At 32.0% G+C, this 17925-nt stretch overlaps 1 protein-coding gene across 1 annotated transcript in view; it reads left to right on the forward strand.

Annotated features, from left to right (window-relative positions):
- LOC137921726 (nose resistant to fluoxetine protein 6-like) overlaps nucleotides 1-13703 on the forward strand; it is a 33238-nt gene extending 19535 nt beyond the window's left edge. The window contains exons 4-13 of the mRNA XM_068764539.1: nucleotides 1474-1588; nucleotides 3532-3616; nucleotides 4693-4859; nucleotides 6352-6430; nucleotides 7696-7799; nucleotides 9157-9330; nucleotides 10083-10233; nucleotides 10878-11061; nucleotides 11982-12124; nucleotides 13539-13703. Coding sequence (XP_068620640.1) covers nucleotides 1474-1588; nucleotides 3532-3616; nucleotides 4693-4859; nucleotides 6352-6430; nucleotides 7696-7799; nucleotides 9157-9330; nucleotides 10083-10233; nucleotides 10878-11061; nucleotides 11982-12124; nucleotides 13539-13703 — 1367 coding nt within the window. The remainder of the gene's footprint in view (nucleotides 1-1473; nucleotides 1589-3531; nucleotides 3617-4692; nucleotides 4860-6351; nucleotides 6431-7695; nucleotides 7800-9156; nucleotides 9331-10082; nucleotides 10234-10877; nucleotides 11062-11981; nucleotides 12125-13538) is intronic.
- The last annotated feature ends 4222 nt before the right edge of the window (nucleotides 13704-17925 follow it).

A 17925-nucleotide genomic window follows, 5' to 3' on the forward strand; every position in this document is an offset into this window, starting at 1 on the left:
TACTTTATGACAAAGACATAAAATGCTTAATATTCAGACATATACGCAAATAATTTGTTTATTTATTTACATTCTCAATTTGTATATATTTTGGTTGACAATCCAAAGCCTGTCAAGTATGAATGAAAATCATTGGCTCTAATAGATTCCATTATTTCAATTCCACAAGTATTATTGCGTTACTGAATTTTAAATTTGAGCTAAAATAGGCGAAGATGTAAAGGATATATAGTGTTAGCTGTCTTATTCTCTCTGAGCCGCACTGAGCTATATATAATATAAAGTTATAAATCACTCTTTTCTTGTCAGATATACATTTTACTCATGTCTAGTTTAATAAAATTAACACATTTAATTAACTTGTGCGTAGAAAAGAAAAATAATTAAAAACCTGTTTATTTAGTGTACCGAGAAATATCCGAGCTATATATGTACGATAGCATTGCAAGTCATTCTCGAATGGACTGTTAACGTAAAAATAAAAAAGACCAGTTAAAATGTGAATTACTCGTTTTAAACTTCGAATCCGTTGTCAATAATATGCTTTTTGTTTTTGCTGTGCTGTTGCCTTTTACGACATATATGTAAAATTTCCACTATAACAGTTGCATAGTAAAGAACTAAATTAAATTTAATATTTTTTAACTACACGTGTACATGTAAAATTATATTTTTAAACTTGTCTCATTCTCATATAGCTTCTTTCATTTAATTATAATATATTTATTATCATTATTATTATTTTAGCTATAGGTCGTCCATAGCTGAAGATAGATCTCCTTTGTAGATATCCAAAAGCCTTCGCCTACATCCAGCGTCTTTCGACAACCTTAACCAGACACTTGCTGTTCCGTCGTATATACTCCAGAACTTTAAGGCTTCGTTATGCAACCTACTCTCTGTCACTCAAATTTACTAACCAGCCGAGCTATGTCAGTTATTTTTAAACGGTTTTATTTAGTTCGACCCGTACGGAATTTGTTTAGGGCAAAATAAGAAATTGAAATTTAAGCACCTTCCCGTTGTCGGATTGATCTGAAATTTGGTACACACATTTAATTTAGATGACAATACAATATAATAAAATCAATAACTTTATAAATCTAAGATGGCCGCCGATACAAAATGGCGTATTACATATTTTTCCTTAACCCCCTCTATATGGGTATCAAATGAAAGGGCTACACTAGTAAAACACGATGATTATGTCAAAATTTAAAATTCAAGATGGACGCCATTCCAATATGGAGGACTAGGTACATATTTTTCCACAACCACCAAAATTTGGGTATCAAAAAACCGATTAACTTAAAAGTTTTTTAAATGTATTTATTGTTCATACACATCTCCTCATTCCTTATTAGTTCCCTTAAACAAATTATAGGCAGAAAATGTATTTATATTAATCATTAGATAGAAAGCTACGTTTATTTTGGCATTGTTAAAACATATTGAATGTATATAATGTTACAGGGAACAAGGTGCTTTTATGTTTCTCTGTGAAACGTAATTGGAAAAAATTAGTGGCGATTTCTGGAAATGGTCCAGATCCACGTTTAAAACGACTGAAAGGCTTTAACGGTTTAAGGTAAACTTATTTATTTATTTAATATTCTTTATTGTACACGATAAGATACATTTAATAAGTTTTACAATAATATACAGAAAAGTACAATGGGCGGTCTTATCACACAAGGCAATCTCTTACAGACAACCATAGTAAAGAAAAGATAAAATTACTTTTAAAGGGTAGTTCACGTGTACAAAAAAATACATATTCACAAACAAATGAACATAAATATACATAAACATCCATAGACATACATACGTATATAACAAAAATACTTATAATAAAAAAGTTTTGATACTTATTATAAATATGTACAATAATAAATAAAAACATCTAACTGACTTCGATCAGTATTGATTCGATCGCACTTGCCTCAGAAAGAAGTAAGAAGAAGAAAAAGAAATGAACTAAGACATAGATAATTATAGGTCTAATAAATGGTTCTTAACCTTTTTCTTGAAAATAGGTAGTGAGTTAGCACGTTTAGCAAACTTTTATAACTATATCATCACCATAATCATTTCAAATGATATACGTCTACTGCAAGGCATAGGCCTGGTTCAGATAACACCACGGTGACGGGCCTCGCGCTGCTCGCATCTAACGACTTTCCTCTACCTTAACACGTTCACTGCGGGCCCAATTTTGAAGAACTTTCAGCTGGTGCGGCTGAGGTCGAATCAGCCTCAAGCTGAACTTTCTAGTAGTGCGGTTGAGGCCTTTTCTGCCTCATGTTCATCAATATTTTTTTACAATATTGAGTCAATGCTTCGCAGACATAAAGAAAGCTATATTTGTCTTTGTCATACCTCATACGGTTGAGTGTAAACAGCCGCCGCACTAGAGAGAAAACACGAGTTTTACGCGCCGCACCAGTGCAAAGTTTACCATGAGGCTGAATCGACCTCAAGCCGCAGTGAACGTATTAATTATGTAGTGGGTCTACCTAATGGATATGCGGTCCCACGTGGCGCCCAAAACTACATTATTCTGTAAAACACATAAACTACTAATTAACCTGACAGTTAATAAACTGTCAAAAATAATAGTTTAATCACATTTCAATAAATAAATCAATATCAAAAAGTGATCGCTTTGTTTATTGATTTAATCTTTTAATTATTAATATCTGTTATAAAACTAAGTTTCTATTTCGTAAAAGGTCTTAACCCTTAATAGCCCGATTTACGAAAGTGTTTTTTGTTTAATATTACTGTGTTTGCTAGAGGGTCTAGATGAAGGGAAAAATAGATTTTTTTTAAATTTTGTTGGAAAGAATATTATACAACAGTAAATTCGTACAGCCAACCTATAAAAAAACTAATAGTAATGTGAACATTCGGTTTAAAAGATTGGTATCAAAATTGAAACTATAGGTTATTAAGGGTTAAGTCGCTTTTTTTTAATTTACACTGTTACAAGTAGTATGTTATTATGACACATAGTCAACGACATAACTAAGGATACATAAAAAATATCTGCTGAAGTAATTGGCCTGTCAAGAGCGAAAATCGCCTCATTATATGTTCACTTTTTTTTATATATGGTTCTTTGATCGCTGTTGTGATTTTAAAAGCAGATATTAAAAAAAACGTAATAACATTTCAATACGAAATTTAAAAATTTCAAACTACCAGTATTTCAAAATAGAATTGAGTAAACTCAAAATTATTGAAATAGGTGAAAATATATTAGAAAAACTGAGTCAAATGCGTATTTTAATATCGGCGTGTATTCATATTTCTGTAACATTTAGTAGATAGTAATATCATGATAATTTACTCCATTTAAAAATGTTGATAGTTCTCTTTGTTAGTTTTTGTAAGTACAAGACCGCTTATTGTGGAGGTCGTTGGAAAAAATCTGTACCTTGAAATGGGCGTCTATCGGCATAAAAGAAGAAGTTTCCAGAAGTTGACATATAAAGTAATCAATGAAATAATATATATTTATATTTACAGAACTTTATCTATTATAATTGTTATAATAGAACACGCTTTGCTGCCAATTGTAATCAGCTCTGAAAATCCTCATGATTTTGAAAGGGTGAGTATATTTCTCCAATAGTTATCTCCAGGAATAAAACTGCTATGTTATTTTTTTCTTTATTTGAATAAGTAATATCAGAAAGAAAACATTGTTACGAATATATTACAATTAAAAATAAATTACAATGTAAATAAAATTAAAAAATTATTATAAGTAGCTATTATTCGATGTACGTATTATACGAGATAGTTTTAGTTACTGCTTGAAATATGTGTCATCAAGAGATTTAAAATAGGAACGGTTGGAAGCGGCGTGCCTTTATAAAAAGACAAATACTTACTACTAATATACATACGTATAATAAATATAACAATATATATATATAAAACCTCATATCGACGGTGATGAAGTGATCTATAATATGAGAGATAAAGAAGAGAAAAAAAATTATAAATAAATCAAATATAAATTCGGAAGACAAAATATCATAAACATTTTCTTGAAATATGGTAAAAACAAAGTCAGAGCATTTCATTGCACGACTACCACTGCATGTGTGGAAGTGGCTAAATATTGGTCCTTTACTTACTTAAGATGGACTTCCGCAAGGTAACGCCTGATTCCATTAAATACGTAGTTGTACAAAGGCATGTACTCGTACGCTAATGTCTGTGGAATATATATCCCAATAATAAACAAAAAAGAGATATTGGGAATTTATATAGAATTTATATAGATATCATGAACAATCAGATGATGATTCAATCGTAATGTCTTATGCTCTTTCTCTCTCTGACAGTTATTCAGTGTTGCTATTTTCGTAATGAAATTTGCTACTATAGCAGATCGGTTTTTTTCATTTAAAATTTTTCCTTCTTAAATCTATTTCTTATTTTGAAAAAATGTATATAGATAAATGTGTATTAAACGTTATTAGAATATGTGTTGTTCTGGAGTTTTTTCTGATTTTTCTCCACAATTATAGCACTTTGTGTAGTAGAGTAGAGTCAGAAATAAAATTAAATAGATAAACAGATAATAAATTAACGATCAATAAGATTTCTGTTAAATGTTCAAAAATTAAATAAATTATTTTTATCTTTATATATAAATGATGATATATTCTTTTACAGAAATACTACAACATTGTATCTCATCTGTTTATTGACGGTGCTTTAGTGGTTCAGACCTTCTTCGTGATGTCAGGATGTCTGTTGGCTTACAACTTGGATGTTTTCGCTGAGAAGAGAAAAATCACTTGGGTTATGATACCGAAGGGAATTATTTTAAGATGGTTAAGGTATAAATAACATATACCTATTTTGTAAACTAAGTCTAAAAGGCCTTAAGTCGCTCTTTTTTTTTAATTTACACTGTTACAAGTAGTATGTTATTATGACACATAGTCAACGACATAACTAAGGATACCTAAAAAATATCTGGTGAAGTAATTGGTTAAGGTATAAATAACATATATAATATTGCTTATGTGAAATTATTTAAAAAAAAAGGAATTGAATATAATGATTAATTGCTAATATGTTCCTTAACAAGCTGACAAAATCATCACAATTTATTATTTATTATACTCGTATTAGGAGGACCGGAAAGTAATTTCGTTTCTGTACATGTCGATATTTGATTGTCATTTGGTAGCTTATTACATACTTGGAAAATGTATACAAGATGTCAAAAGGTTGTTGACAATGAAGGTGAATATATTGTTGAAAGATGTAGTCGTATGAATTTAACTTAAGTAAGCGACATTACTTTCCGGTCCCCCTAATGTTTATATAAGTATTATATCTAAATGTATATTTATATATAATTTGGTATATTTATGTATAATTATAATAAGTATGAGCCATATATATATTTATAGAAATTTGTTTTTTATCTTAACGTTTATTTACTTCCTCAATTTATTTTTTCCTTTTACGATAGTTATAAATAATTACAGAAAGTGCGCTATATATAAAATCAGAAAGAATACATTAGAACTGTGTATATTAAGTATAGTAAACACTACGTGACATAAAATTAAAAATCTGAAAAAATGAAGCATGGATGTTAAAGTCTGTGGAACATAAAAAACGTGTCGTATACAACAGGTCTAATTAGTTGGCAGTGTTGCAAAAGTAAAAGTCAATTCGAGATCCTGCTAAAATTAATTACTCTATGTTACAGTTATTGACAGCCCACAGCTGGGTAAAACCAAATCTGTCGATACGTTTTTATGTCCATGCGCTACAATTATCAAAATATATAATAAACTAGCTGACCCGGCCACGCGTTGCTGTGAAAATTTAAAAAGTGGAAATAATTGAATTATACGGTATTTCGTTCACTACAAATTAAATTTAATTAATTTTATAGCGTCAACAACACGTGGTAATTATGCTGTTAAAATGTAGCTTATATGACACGTTCGTAGATTTACCATAGCAGCGCCATCTATTGATTACTTACTCAACCCAGTCGAAAGGTATCGACATCTGTTAGAATCATTTGGAGTTAACAGATAATTGTGACTGTCAAATAATAACAGACAATAATTAGCAATAAATTAAAATTGCGACTATAATTTGAGATTTAAACTATCCTATCTCTCAAGTTAGATCGAACTGCACATGGTGTGCGAATTTTATTATAATCGGTTAAGTGGTTTAGAAGTCCATTGAGTATAAACATTGTGACACGAGATTTATATATATTAAGATATCGGTTTTATAACATTAGGGAAAAAGTGTTTATTAATATTTTTAAACTGAAACCTCTTTCACATGTTAAAGATTAACACCGCCATATGCCGTTGTGTTGGCAATCACGACAACTTGGCTGCGTTTTGCGGGTTCCGGACCTCTTTGGCAGGTATAATCCTAATTTAAATTTATTCTATTAAAAAGTGTCCCATAAATCAACGTCAAGTTGCATAACGATTATGTACAACCTGAGCTGCTCTTTCAGTTAATTCTGTAGTTTCTATCTATATATAGTAAAACACAGCGGCTTTTTTCCATTCAGGAATTTCCCTTCTTAAATATAATTTTTATTCGGAAAAAGTGTACATGTATAAATCTTTGTTAAACTTTAAGAGATTTGTTGTTGCGTTTCTACCTACTTCTTCTCCACAACTATAACACTTTGCGAAGTAGAATAGAATCAAAGGCAAAAAAGAGTTTGAAAACATAAGTTCACGATCAATAAGTCTTCTGTGTTTTATCGGAATCAGGAGGGACCGAAGAAGACAAGAGGCTTCGAGAATCTCCAAGGGAAAGGCAGCCTTCGCACAGCTCCGTTCTGTATAGCATTCACGAAAGCTGACTAGAAGAGTAAAGCTCAAAATATTCCGGTCCAATGTGAAAACCGTGTCGCTATATGCGAGACGTGGAAGGTTGACAAAGATATCACGCATCGGCTCCAAGTCTTCGTTTACAACTGTCTTCGACGTATTCTCGGTATATACTGTCCTGAAAAAGTCTCCAACGTAGACTTCTAGAAACGCTGCGGTGAAATGCTGATCGACTAGCAGATAAAACGCTGCAAGTGGAACTGGATAGGCCACACGCTCAGAAGGGACCCTGATCACATACCGAGGCAAGCCCTAGAATGGAATCCTCAAGGAAAGCGAAGACATGGCCGTCCAGAGCAAACCTGGCGGCGGACGATCATTGCAGAAGTGAAGGCAGTTGGAATGACGTGGAGCGAAGTAAAGCGCGAGGCTCAAGACCGCTCGGGATGGCGACGTACTGTGGACGCCCTCTGCCACATCTTGGGGACATAGGAATGAATGATGAATGACGAAGATATCTGTTAAAAACTTCAAAGTTGAAACAAATGTTTCTTGTTATTTCTTGTTATAATGTTGTTCTCTATAACATCTTAAATTTATTTTGACCACCGGTAAGCGCAGCGTGGAACGTGCACTTACAAGATCAAAAGCCGATCCTCTTAAGGTTGTAGTAAAAAGCTGAATGGCGGCTTTTTCGAATCATGGTAATTTCCAAATAGAAGTTGAATGGGTAGGCTTTTGTCCAACAGTGGACCTGCCAATGCTACAATAACGGGAGATGTAGCTATTACTGTAACATTAACTGATAAAGTATTTTATAATTCAAAATATATTATCGTTTCAGTCAACCGTTGGTGTGGAAGTTCATGATTGCAGGAAAGACGGCTGGCTAAACCTGATATACCTGAACAATTACATCGACAACTCGCAATGCATGCCTCAGACATGGTAAATGGTTTAACTTGACTTTTACTAACCACAATTACTTTTTCAATAAATAAAAGCATATCACGTGTAACGGCGTCTGCGACTGCTTTACATTTAGATCACTCTACGATATTTTACAACATAAGGTGCAATTACCAATGATAGTATTGCTATCATTGGTAATTGCACCTTATGTTAGCTTATTTATTTATGAGTTATGACGTTGCAACTGATCTTTAAAGTAATTACAGCTAAGTAACTTAAAACACAAACAACCTTGTAAAGGTTGTTGAAAGACGCTAGATGCAGACCCCTTCTACCTCGTTCTATTATACATATGTCTACGGAGAAGGCCTAGGTACAGTAATAAAGGTCAACGTAATAAATGGCCGAAATGATGATGGTAATGAACGTACAGTACCTGGCAAAAAATATTGCACATCGACCTTTGGAAAGAGACAATCGGCTAATTTCGGCTTTGTCGAGCGTTATCTCTGTCGCACGAAATACAAACAGTCCGGTATCTACTAGGAGCAGATAAAACAAATATCATTTGCTTCTTTTGATAATTATTTTTATTCTTTGCATAAAATATATCAATTTTTCTATAAGCAGTGGCTTTAAGTTAGGGTAAAATAAAATAAAACTTGACCTCTTTGAGAGCATAGATAGTTAAATGGAAGTAACTGACTTAAAATTAATATTATTTTTATTACAATGACTGATTTTAACAATAGGTATTATGGTGTTTATTAGCTACAGTTATAATTTTCCTAAATAATTATATACGTATACATAATGTGAATATGTTTTTTTTTTATTTTATTTTACCCCAACCTAAAGCCATCGCTTATAAAAAAATTGGTGTATTTTATACAAAAAATTAAAAAAAAGCAAATGATACTTGTTTTAACAGCTCCTAATAGATACCGGACTGTTTGTATTTCGTGCGACAGAGATAACGCCCGACGAAGCGGAAATTAGCCGATTGTCTCTTTCCAAAGATCGATGTGCAATTAATATCATCGGGTACTGCAAAATATTTCAGGGTATAAATCCCTAAACGGCATGATTTCCATGTGAAATTTATATATTGATATAATTTCTTTATCGTTGTGGTATTACTAGTTCTGCATGCAGTAGGCTATTTAAAGAAATATTCACTTTCTAAGCTTCGATACATTAAAACCTTGACATTTACATGGTTCCGTGACGTCAATGAGCAAATAAATGAAACCAAATACATTACCCGGCGTTAAATATTGTACATCGACATTTAGAAAGAGACAATCGGCTAATTTCGGCTTAGTACTCAAGTGAAGACGACAATAGACGAGAAAAGACGACATGCACATAATGATGAATTATTTGTTCACAGGTACATTGCATCAGATATGCAACTATATATTGTAGGTTTGATAATATTCTCGTTGGTGACGACTTTGACCTCAAGAAAAATTGTACTCGCGCTGCTATTTATTGTCAGTATCATCATTCCTATCTGTCATACATATCTACAGAACTTGGATGCCGGATTAATAATATCACCTGAGTACGTCCCTGTCTTGTTTTTTATTTTAATTAAATTTACTAAATATTTTTTAGCACAAATGGCGGCTGTTTGTTTTAAAAATTTATGTCTGATTTATAATTTAAGTCAAAGTTAAACTTTCGTGTATTTACTTCTCAGTAGTAACCTATTTTTTAAAATGCAAAAGTATCCTTGTACTTCAAATCTTTTTAATTGATTTTATAAAAAATCGCGTTTTCTTATTATATTTGTACATACATATATTCGTAATTTAGAAATTCCATAAATTTCACTGTGATCATAAACCAAGATGAAATTGTCATTTAAAACTTCCGGGCAAGGCAGATAAATATTTTTTCACTAGGTTGTCAAAAGTCGAAGTATCATTTGGCTCAGCCAAAACTATTTTCATGGGTGTTTTATATCTTAAACGCGTCGTCTTAATCAGTGCCAAAATCGTCCAATTTTTTGGAAAAAATCGTTAAAAAAGTTCACTCATATCGTTCCTCGACTATTATATTCGCCTGATTTGATGCGGTGCAACTTCTGGCTATTCAGTAAACACAAAAGACCAATGATGACGACTGAAAAAAGCGTTACTTTGTAAGTTATTAAATTGATTTGGAAGAATATGTTTTATAAACAAATTCATCTTATTTTTTGATCGGTCGTATATATATATTTATATATATATATATATATATATATATATGTGTGTGTGTGTGTGTGTGTGTGTGTGTGTGTATATATGTATATATATATTAATGTTTCAGATTAGTCCGAGATTACTTCGTCAAAGATCCAACTTTCAATAACACTTACAAAAGAGGACATACTAATCTAGCTTCATACATATTAGGACTCAGTTTAGGAATGCTCATATATTATCTACAGAAAAAGGAATTCAACATTCAAAGATTTAAGGTAATTAGTTTTACAGCGAGTGCTTTATTTTTTAAATTAAAATAAATTTTCAATTTTTTTTTGAGTGATTTAACGGTGGTAGTTGTGTAATTCGCATTGTTTGCCGCATGCGCATTTATAAGCGGGCTGGCGGGCGGTGCACTTTGTTGCACGACTACCACTGCATATGCGGAAGTGACTAAAAATTGGTCCTTTTCTTCTAATTGTTTTCTTTGTTTCACTGCAGACTTTGTACTGCCAGAAGGTATATGTCTATTGCATTCTAATATAAAAATTCAATTTAATACACATTTTTACACTTTAATACTTATAAAATGCTTTAAAATTTCTAGCTGATAAATGAGCTTTAAATTCACTGTTAGAAACTTTTACTATAATAACCAATCACCGTATATAATTTGAAATGACATTATTGGAACGCACTTTGTTGCACGACTACTGCTGCATTGGCGGAAGTAGCTATATATTGGTCATTTTCTTACTTAGAATGGACTCTCGCAATATAACGCCTGAATCCATTAGATATTATTTCCGCTGTTCAAAGTCAATCGGTTCAAGAATCGGTTGAAAGTAACCTGCATCCAATTAACTTAGTTGCAACCGTTTCGCCTACGTACATGTATGCTTTTTTGATATTTTTTCAGAAATACAAATGGATTTACTGGATCAGTGCTCCATCAATACTTATTATTCTGCCATCAGGAGCATTCTTCTATTTCTTTGAAAGCGCACCACTTTACGCCAAAGCTATATACTCAGGTCTTGCGAAACCTATTTTTGGATCAGTAATTGCATTCATTGTCCTCGGAATGGCTTTCAAGTTTGAAGGTTGGTTAAATTTAAATTTTTCTATCACTTAATATTCAGTGTTCAGATAATAGTTTGGACACTCTCAATCATGATTTAACAACTAAGAAGATGATAGAAATTAGGCTTTAAATACCATTTTAAACTATATTAATAACTTGATCATAATACATTTTCATTTGTATAATATCTTTTTACATGTTTAATTTTTTAATTATTTTATTAATTACAAATTGTTTTCATGTATATTTATGTATTCATCATTTATATATCACCGAATCCCATTAATTATAATTGTCCACTAGACATATGAATAACCAAATATCCCGGGTCTCTTACTCAAAACCATCGTAACGCTCACGTAATTGAATAAAGGGTCCCATTGTTGACACTATTACTTTATTAATTAACTTGTAATATTCCATTCTTTCTTTCGTTCTTTCTTCCTTCCTTTAAAACGGTTAATCCGTGACATTCTTAATTTCAATGAAATGGTACCAAGTTGAAGCGTTCACGCTTCATATTGCTGGCCAGTACGACCACAATACTTTTGTATAAAAACATTCGAATTTAGAATTCGAACGCCGGTTTAAATTCGAGCGCTTTCACTGATGTATTCGCAGCCGTTGTGTTAGGGTAGTGTAAATTATAAATACTCTTTGTACATTTATAACACCTTCTTCGATCACACTGGTTGTCATCTTCCTCGCCAACATGCTCGGTATATATATATATATATATATATATATATATATATATATATATATATATTAGTTAAGTCGTATTAGTTATAATAGTTAATTCTTCTTCATTCCCTTTTTCTGCTGTATGTATCGGCCGTGAAATAAACAATTAACATAGACAATATCTACCAAGTGCACTACAATAAATAACCCCTAAAATCAATGTTTATCAATATCAATAATCTAAATTATTTCCAGGTATTTACAGAGGTATATTAGAATGGAACGGTTGGTCGTCGCCTGCAAGAGTTTCTTACTGCGCTTACATCCTTCACGTCCTTTTCGTTAGGACTTTGACGGGATCACGTACTACCTTGATGCATGTGTCCGTAGCACATATTGTAAGTATGCAGAGTACATTGTACCTTTCGCCTCTATAATTAAGACCTATTCTTGCGTGTGTATTTATTTTTGTTTTATTACTTTTCACTTTGGATTATCGATGGATTATTTGACATAAACTAGAATCCAAGTCTACATTTGGGTAGCCTTCCACTAGTTGGTCTGACAACATAGCTAAAGACATTTTGGTGATCTCTTCCTTGCATCACGTTCATCAGCTGAAAATAAGAATCAGAAACAAATCATGATCACCTCTCACTACGGGGGCCTCTAATTCCGTCTATGTTTTTAGGAGAAGGACTTATATTATAAATAATACTTCGCCTTTTTCTTTTAATACACACTCTCTCGTCCATCACAGTTTTTTCCATCTTACCTTCTTTTATCCTTCACATTATCTATCATTCTCACAGCATCTGTTTACAATTAGCAAATTAAAGTTGCAATAGGCACATTAACAATAACAGATGTCCGCTGCGGTCTTAGGATTTTGGAGTGTTGACCACGGATAGATAAGTCCAGTGAGAGATCCAACCATAAAGTAAACAAAAAAACTTCTCAATGTCATGACAACACTCTGGATGCAAGCCTTGTTTTTCACAATTAAAATATAAGGCCAGAAAAAGTAAAAACAAATACAGATTGAGAAATAAAATCATTAAAGAGAGTAAAGACAGGGATTCAAAATTATAACTGTATTACCATGCACCTGTAACCAAAGAATGTGACGAAGGAAGAGAGACGATGTCTCCAAGGAATGTTAATAAAACAAGAGAACACAAGAAAATGTGATGAATGAAAGATGATGTGGTAACAGAAATTGTGAATGACGAGAGAGAAGAACATAAATAAAAAAAAAACGTAAAATAAAGTCCCCGTGCTAAAACATGATAGGGGAAACAAGAGGCCCCAGTAACGGAAGCTATTGAAAAAACTAATAGTCCGTCCTATTTTAAAAATTTGGAAGAAGGTAGTTCGGCAGAGAAATTACAGCTGGAATAATGGTATGATAATATATATTAAAAGATTAAAATCACTATTAAAAAAATAAATATTTAATGGAATCAGGCGTTACCTTGCGGAAGTCCATCCTAAGTAAGAAAAGGACCAATATTTAGCCACTTCTGCACATGCAGTGGTAGTCGTGCACCTTAATGCACCGCCCGCCAGCCCGCTGTTAAATGCGCATGCGGCAAACAATGCGAATTACACAACTGCCACCGTCAAATCACTCAACACGTGTTTCACCCCTCCACGGGGCATCTCCAGGAGCTATGTTACACCGACAAAAATTGTTTTAGAACATGTTATTTTTTTCTATGTTTAGCTAAAGTATTATTAAAAAACTCCATGGGTTATTTATCTATATTTTTTGCGATGATTTCTAAACAGATTAAATTTCATTTATTTCAGTTCTTGGTCTGCTTAGGAACAGTTGTGATAACATACATCGTCTCCTATCCATTTTGGTTGCTGGTAGAAGCTCCGTCAATAGCAATATCGAAAATAATCCTACCTATAGGGAAGAAAGAGGACACAACAGATATCGAGACAAAGAGAGAAAGAAATGACGTTTAAAATGCTACTGAACATTCTGGTAACAAATTTAATTATTTCGATAATAGATCGCTGTTCAGTTTCTTACGGAAAAGTAATTAAACAATCTCGAAGGTCATAACATATTTTAATAATAAAAACAAACATTTAAATCTAAATAGTATTGTAAAATCTAATCAAAGGTAATTTCAGAAATCATTCGAATTATTTATTTCAAATTTTTACCATTTTTCTGTACTTCCTACTATTTTATATGTAAAATAAGTTAATAAAATAAGAAACATACTTGTTTCATGATGTTTCTATATTTATTAAATCACGACTCAACTCAACGGTGACCTTTAAACGACTACACGTTCCTAATAACGGAGCGAAACATTCAACTAGTAGCGCCATCTATCGGCACATTTGTAACAAAAATGCATCTTGTATTTTTCATTATTTAATTTCTTTAACTTGGTCTTAATAAATCAATTTGATACAAAAAAATAAATTTAATCTATACTGTATATTGTTATAATTAAGTAAAAAAATCACGGAATTTTTAATAAAAATATTAACATCAAATAGGTTAGATATTTATTATAGAATATAGAAATATGTTACTGCAGTAATTATATTCAATAGCTAGATTACGTTTTTTTTATTTAGGGACTTATTTGTTGTGTTAATATTTAATAAACTCGGGTATAACTTAAGTATTGCGTTAAGTGGGATGAATGTATCAAACTCAAAACTAAATGTCATTGACTTCGCTTTCACGCGCGCTAGTTAAAAACACGCGAAATATCGATTTATTTTATCGATTTTCTTGTGGACCTATGTAGCCTTGGCTATGTCATTATTATATCATCATCACTAATCATTTTTATATTATATCAAAACAGATGACGAAATCATATACAACTTTCCCTTAGTTCGATCGAAATGACAAATGAAACAAATGTACATAATAAAAAAAAATGTTGTCAAAGTAATGTATTTAATATATTTTAATAATTTAGAATAACGATTAATTTATATTATATATTGAATAATATTTGTCAAAGCACTACATCAATTCTGAAAAATACGGTTGTAAATAGAATGATTTGTAAAGCGCCATCTAGGGACAACCTTGCGAACTTTTTAGAGGAAAAAAACAATTTTTTTTTGTGATAAAATATTTAGAAATTACCTATTAAAATGTGTAAATACTTCTTTTATTACGCTACTAAGATTTTTGCGCATACTATTCTTCTTCAGTGAACGAATTTTTTACGTAATAAAGCCTTCTGTGAGATGACCCAATTATATCGGTTCATATGTCAAATTATTCGTCCTTTTTATTTGTGTACTGTCTGTCTTTGTAACTGTATATATAATGTAAATAGCTAGTCTTAATTAAGTGTATTTTAAGAAGGTATTATTCGTTAAAACAATTGAACTAATATAATAATATTTACGAAATCTTATTTATGTGTTTGATTTAAAAAAATATATTATCCTATTAGACGTAAACAATGACGTCACTATTATATGAGAACTTTGGTAAAACACCTATTACTTTCACCCAGTGCTGAAGAAGTCCCATTCTGTTTATTATAAGAAGAATCAGGCACAATCATAATAGAATCAGCCACTATCTCCCGGAAGTCTATCCTAACTAAGAAAGGTAATATACAGCTACTTTCACTTTGCAGCATATAAATGCGCGTGCGGTAAACAATGTGAAACACAACTACCCCCACACCCCACCCCCGCTACCACTCAAGATCACGTGACTATCAGCAGGCTGGCGGGCGGTGCACTTCATTGCACGACTACTGCTGCATAGCAGAAATAACTATATACAAGCTAACTATTATCAATGCAGTAATGATTTTGTATACTAGACATTTTAAGATTATTTATATTAAGATACAATACTAGTTCGTGTAAATAATAAAGGATCCCTGTTTCCTTCGAATAAGCTATAACTTGAAAACTACTTACACAGACCAACAGATTTAATCATGTCTTTTTGTTTGAGTTTATCAATTAGATGCAGATTGTTTTTAAGGAAACACTAAAAATTCAAGATGCGCTTGAATTTTTTATGTCGCCTATTCCCGTGTTAGAAAATCAAAAATATGCCGTGTTTATCTATTCTCATTAGTCATATGTTCGTATTATTACCCACCGGGAGCGTTCTAGGCAACAGTGAGTAAGTATGTTCTAAGCAAGCATATATATGTCGTAGCCTTCGTAATCGCGTAACATCAAGCAAGACAGAAAACAAATGATTTGTTTATAAACAATTTAAAAACAACCGTCGACAATTGACAGCGCGAACCAATCTGCAATTAACGCCATCTTTCAGCAACTTTCGAACTAACAGCGTTTCAGAAAATATAAATCAAAGATTTTATCTATCAAAAAGAATTACAATTAACACTATGTTTGCAAAATTATTTTTTATTTATATTAAGGGTCGTATTCATAGATAAAACATAACATCGCAGCAGAACGCCTGTGGAATTAGTAAGATAAAAATAAAAACTCTTTTTAACAATGTGTCCGAATTTAATGTTTGAATAAATCACTTACCGGCCCCCTTATAATAATAAGTTTTAGAACCGATACAGATAAAACAGTGAACAAATAAAATACGAAATTTCAATATTTTCCGATTATTCCTTGACAATTTGTACGTTTTTCATGTTATCTGTATCCTGTTTTGGTCGGCTTTCGAATAGAATTGCGACGATTTGACTCATGGGTGCCTCCACCAGAAGCCAGAGCAGAACCGCCCCAAGGAACGAAACGGTGATAACGCCAGCAATGATCATCTAAAAAAAAACATTTCGGATGTGTTAGCAGCAGTATGTATATTTAAAGTATGTTAAGGGTGATTTATTGTAGCTGGTATCTATCAGGAAAAAGCTTTAAAACACCTATTCCCAATCATCCTGTATAAATAGATCACTCGGGTGTATTTTACGTTTTTGTTTCTATTCAAATGCCATAGGCCAATAACTTAGTCAACTTTAAAAAAAATTCACATGTAGAAATTCGAATTTTGAAAATACATTCTCTTACTGTTTTATCAACACGTGATTTTATACAATATATATACATTCATATCTAGACTATACATCCATCACTCAAAAGCTTTCGCACCGTTAACTGGTCATCTTTTATAAATCTAGTAAGATTTTTAGAACATTTGGTTTCTAACTGTATCTAACTGGTAGTCTATGGGCTTTTTTATCCTTTATAGGCGAAGCATTCTACCTTGATGATAAGCAATGACGAGGTCTACGACGTTAAGTGCTTGTCTAGAAGAAACCTATTCACTCTTGTCTAGAAGATTCCTAACTTATAATTGACTGGAAATAATGACGCCGGTATATTGTTCCATTCTTTGGGTGTTCGGACTATAAAAGAACACGCAAAACGCTTAGAACAGGTGGAATTAATTTCAACCGTAAACGAATGTCGTGAAGAAAGAAGATGGGAGAATTATTTGATGTAATTCCAATAGACACTCTTCAAAATGCAGTCTGTAAAATACCGATAAGCTGGCAACTTTTTGCCGATGCTCCAAGCTTTGCACTCGACAAAGCATCGTTACCAATCAGCCTCTTGGCTCTTGTCTGTACGTAGTCCAAAGTTTCGAGCTGGTACTTCGCTGAAGCTTCGGGTTGATCTATATCCAGCTCTGGATATTCTACAGCTAAAATTATGTTGATGTTATATAGTTCAGCAGCACAGTGATTATAATCCTCTTGCAATAGATATTGGCCTTGTCTGATATTTTTTATATTAAGAAATATCAACACAAATATCACTATTATTCAATCTTCTAATTGAGACATTTAAATTGTAATATTAAAATAAATAAATGTTATAAATTTTATAAATCTTATATATATAGTCTTCAGTATAATTAATATAGTTTTTTTGATAAAAGCATATGATGGCATAGTGTTTATCTAATTTACCTATGTAACCAGAGTTTTGTAGCATTATATAGTATATATCTTTATCCAGATGAGGTTTTTTGCAAAGTTACCCGCCTGCATCTAGTTATCGCTCGAAAGAAACTACCACCAGCGCCATCTATTTATGTCATTTGGAATTATAACGTCTCCAGCGCCATCTTATGTCAAATTTAGTAAACTTCGTACATTACGATTTGTATGACATTACATTGCATCGATACTCTAGTTTATCAATATTTATTAACGACATAGGAAATTTTAGAATAAATATAATAACT

Source organism: Battus philenor, unplaced genomic scaffold (assembly GCF_028537555.1).
Source record: "Battus philenor isolate CCGP_79_NKW_IND1 unplaced genomic scaffold, ilBatPhil1.0.hap1 SCAF_19, whole genome shotgun sequence".
Taxonomy (NCBI): Eukaryota; Metazoa; Arthropoda; class Insecta; order Lepidoptera; family Papilionidae; genus Battus; species Battus philenor.